Source organism: Petaurus breviceps, unplaced genomic scaffold (genome assembly GCF_028583685.1).
Source record: "Petaurus breviceps papuanus isolate PSGF00001 unplaced genomic scaffold, PetGlider_PUasm1.0 98, whole genome shotgun sequence".
Lineage (NCBI taxonomy): Eukaryota > Metazoa > Chordata > Mammalia > Diprotodontia > Petauridae > Petaurus > Petaurus breviceps.
Genome location: NW_027187460.1, coordinates 37,896,074 through 37,900,424, shown reverse-complemented (window position 1 = coordinate 37,900,424; position 4,351 = coordinate 37,896,074). Strand labels below are relative to the sequence as shown.

Below are 4,351 nucleotides of genomic sequence, written 5' to 3'. Positions count from 1 at the left end.
GAGAGAGACAGAGACAGACAGAGACAGAGACAGAGAGACACAGAGAGAGAACATTTCCAAGGGATTTGCTGAGACTAGAACTACAGACCTCCAGAGAGACTTTGTCTCACAGGCGATAGCACGACTCTTTTTCGTGGTCTCCTCTCAGTCACATCCCCTCAACCTCCATTATCACTTTATGCTCCAGTCTATCTTCCCTTTTAGCACTTCTCTAAGTGAGAGTCTTTCTTAAGCCCATTTTTCTTTACTACAGAGGTGTCATGGGGATAAGGGATTATGGAATGAAAAAAATCCAAAACAACATAGAACCACAGTCCTACACTGCTATCACAAGTGACCATCACAAATGAATAGTTATTGCAGTGTCTGAGTCTAAATTATCCATAAATCTGAGTGAATCTCATTTCACAGGATTGTAGACGTAGAGCTAAAAGGGCCCTCAGAGGCCATTGAGTCCAACCCTCTCGTTTTACAGATGAGGAAACTGAGGCATCAAAAAATGAAGCAACTAGTACAGAATCACACAGCTACGAAGGGTCTGAGGCAGGATTTGAACCCAGATCTGATTCCAAGTCCAGTGCCTTAGAAATCCTCTAGCCAAACTCTTCTTCATGATTTGGTATGCTACTGCTAAAACCATCCCCACATATCCATTCTCAGTAAGAAATGGCAGCACCATTGGATTTTTGTTCCAGAAGGAATTGCAGCACAACTCACTTACCTAGATTAGCATAGTAGTAAGGGAAATCTCCCAGATAAGATGAATACTGTGGCAGTACGAACAGCCCTCCAGGATGTTTGTTCCATATTAAGCTGTTACGTGATATGTGCTTGAATATTCTGTCCTGAATAATCTGGGAAACAAAAGACAGAGGCCACAGTTAAAAAAAAAAAAGGACACTGACCAAATGGCAAATTAAACAACACTTACTCAACTATGACCACAATCCTCCAAATAATAGCTTTAAACAATAAGAGGTTCAATATACATTTAAACACTTAGCATGCTATAAAATAAGAGAAAAATCACAGGATTTAAAGGTTAATAAGTCCAACCTCCTCATTTTCCACATGGCAAAATTGAGACCAAGACCAGGAAAAGATTTCACCCAAGGTCATTTAGGTATTAAGCTGGGATTCAAATTCAAGTTTTTGATCGGCTCCATATCTCATCTTTTGCAGTTATGCTGATTACAGACACGTTTCCAAACCAAGGTCGGGACTCCATTGGACACTTCCTCACCTAAGCACAGAATCCTAGGGTTGGAAGACAGTTCAGAGGCCATCTAGGACCACTCATCACTTCAGAGATAAATAAAGCTGAGAGTAGAGAAGAAAGGGTCTTATTAAAAGTGTAAAAGCCTGCACTAGAATTCAGTTCTTCTGGATTCCAGCCCAGGGTTCTTTCAAGTAAACTAAGTAACATCACCAGTGTTCATCTTCTCCCCCCACAGAAGATTCAAGTTCAAAAACATGGTGTGCGCTGGAGATGTGAAGGGCTGAAGATGCATAATGATTGTTACTCACATTGAGAGCAGGATACCCAAAAGGTCTGTTGCTTCTATTACGCTTTATATTAAGGGAAGTTCTAATAATGACCTCAGCTAACGTTTATAGAGTGCCCTTACTTTATATTCATGATCTCTTTTGATCCTCACTACAATCCTGCGAGGTACGTGCTACTGGCATCTCTTCTTTACAGATGAGGCAACTGAGTCTGAAAGAGGTTATGTGACTTACCCGGTTTCACAAATCTAGTTAAGTATCTGAGGCTGCACCTGAACTCAGGTCTTCCAGACTCTGAGTCTGGTACCCTCTCCATTGCTGCCTCTGTTCTAGTTAACAGACTAGGATTTCTGGTTACCAAAAATTCCCTTTGCTTACAATTGCATCCTGGACCATTGCCACTTGTCCTGATGAATATCTGGCCACTGGACCCAGATGGCACTGGAGGAGAAAGTGAGGCTGGTGACCTTGCACAGCCCTCCCTCACTCAAATCAAAGTCAACTGCAAGTCATGTCATCATTCACTGATGTCATGGTCCTCTTAGAAAATGAAGGGCAAACACAACAACCAAAAATCTCTTCTTGCTTACAATACTGCTTTAAAATAACTTCAGAAGTTAATTGATCTACTTACTCTCTGGTCTTACTATATTCGTCACAAATGAATTTTTCTTCTATGCCCAACAGAACACCTTAACATAATGAAGGGTGATGTCTATAGCAAAGTGCCATAAATGCCCATGTAAATGCATACATGGGTACAAGGCAGAGAGAGAGCTAAATGAATATTGAGCCAGGACATATACTAGAAGCAACTTTTCTTTTTTGTTATTTTATGAAAAAGCTAAATATCTGGTTATTTACCTTCCAATACCCTGTTTCAGGCAGGTATGGAAAAAGGTTCTGGTCCACAGGGGTGTTGACCGTGAGAAGTAATGCATCATTTTCTTGGAATACCCTGCCCCCACCCCCGAAAGTTCTAAGAGGACAATGAGCAGAAGGTACGAAGACTAACATTCAGGCTATTTCATTAGGTTTTCTGGATATTGAAACCTTGGAGATCATTAGACTCTACATTTGAAGTCAAACATTTTCCATTTAAAATCATTTTTCAGTCATGAGCCTTCTTAGTTCATTCTGAGGTCTCTGCTCCTTGACTTTCAAACTTGTGTAATTATATCATTTACACGGTAAAGCATTTTGAAAATAATTAACTTAATAATGCCTCACAGCTTCAGCAATCTATTTGTATTTTTTTTTTAGGGAAAAAAAGCAAACAAAGTGAATCTTTGCAATTTCAGACATAAATTGCTTTATTTTTCAAGGTCCTGTTTAATGCAACGTGATTTAAAGTATGTTGTTCAGTCATTCAATCGTGTTTGACTTTCATGATCATGGACCAGAGCATGCTGATACTGTCCATGAGGTTTTCTTGACAAAGATACTGGAGTAATTTGTCATTTCCTTCTCCAGTGGATTAGAGCAAACAGATTAAGCCATTTGCCAGGGTCAAAGAGTAGGTGTCTGAGCCCTGATTTGAATTCAGGTCTTCCTGATTCCAGGTCCAGCACTCTATCCACACTGTATGTATCATCCAGCCACCCCTAATTTAAATTATATCCCACTGTTAACTGTCACCATTTTCCAAAGCTAATAACTTCCTGACTCATTCCCCTTGATAACTGGTCCCATGATAAGGTGGGTTTCACTTATCTTAATAAATCAATTTAATTCAACAAGCATTTTTAAGGCCCTACCATATATAGAGCACTACACTGGGTACTTGGGTAAACAAAGACACAAACAACAGGAGCAAGTCCCTGTTCTCAAAAGTACTAACAGTCAACTTTAGGGAAAATCTCCTACAAAATATTCCTGTTTTTCCATTTCTTTTTTTTTTGGAGGGCAATTGGGGTTAAGTGACTTGCCCAAAGTCACACGGCTAGTAATTGTGTCAAGTGTCTGAGGCCGAATTTGAACTCAGGTCCTCCTGACTTCAGGGCCGGTGCTCTATTCATTGTGCCACCTAGCTGCCCGTTTTTCCATTTCTTGAGAGAGAAAGGGGAAGTAAACATAAGTATCTAGAAGATAATATTTAAGTTGGATGGTGTGGCATCTCTTCCCTTTCTCAGACTAGTTTGTTAAACGCACGTTTTTGAATAGACATTGCAAATTTTGTGGAAAGTTTAGGTAAGGAGTTACTTTGAAATACTTATCTTTTATTATACATCAGAGACCAGAGTTAATGCTGTGGTGTGCTCCTTAATTACAGCAGACATATCTTGGCGAAGGGTAGGGTTTTAAGTTACTAGCTGTTCCATTTATCTCTGTTGTTACATTGTCTACTTAGTCAATTCTTTTTATTATAGTTATACCTCCCAAACCCCGAGAGATCCCACTGTCCACTTTATGATGCCAGTCTGTGTCCTTGACTCCTCTTCTCACTCAATTCCCTCATCCAGGGGCAAGTAGTCTCTGAACAAAAAGCCACAGAATGAATAATCATTTGCAGGAAACACAAATCACACGAAGCCCAGAGATGTCACAAAGGAGTTTGCCATTCACTGACTTTCTGGGTGGCACAGATCTCACTGTTCCTGATGGCATTCATAATTCCATATCAGTGTTGTTATCTCTCAGGCTTCAAGGACCAAACAAACCAGTATTCTTCACAAAGATGAGCAAGCATTTTATGATCTCATCATAGAAGCCTGGAAAAGAAGACTATAATATGCTGAAGAAGGCAGCCAACATGCATGTGCTCTCACTCTCTCTCTCTCTCTCTGTCTCCCTCTCTGTCTCTCTCTCTGTCTGTCTCTGTCTCTCTGTCTCTCTCTGTCTCTCT

At 40.2% G+C, this 4,351-nt stretch overlaps 1 protein-coding gene across 1 annotated transcript in view; it reads right to left on the bottom strand.

The window, feature by feature from the left end:
* The window catches only part of EXT1 (exostosin glycosyltransferase 1), a 367,673-nt gene that overhangs the window by 28,031 nt on the left and 335,291 nt on the right, over positions 1 to 4,351 (bottom strand). The window contains exon 5 of the mRNA XM_069081060.1: positions 722 to 854. Coding sequence (XP_068937161.1) covers positions 722 to 854 — 133 coding nt within the window. The remainder of the gene's footprint in view (positions 1 to 721; positions 855 to 4,351) is intronic.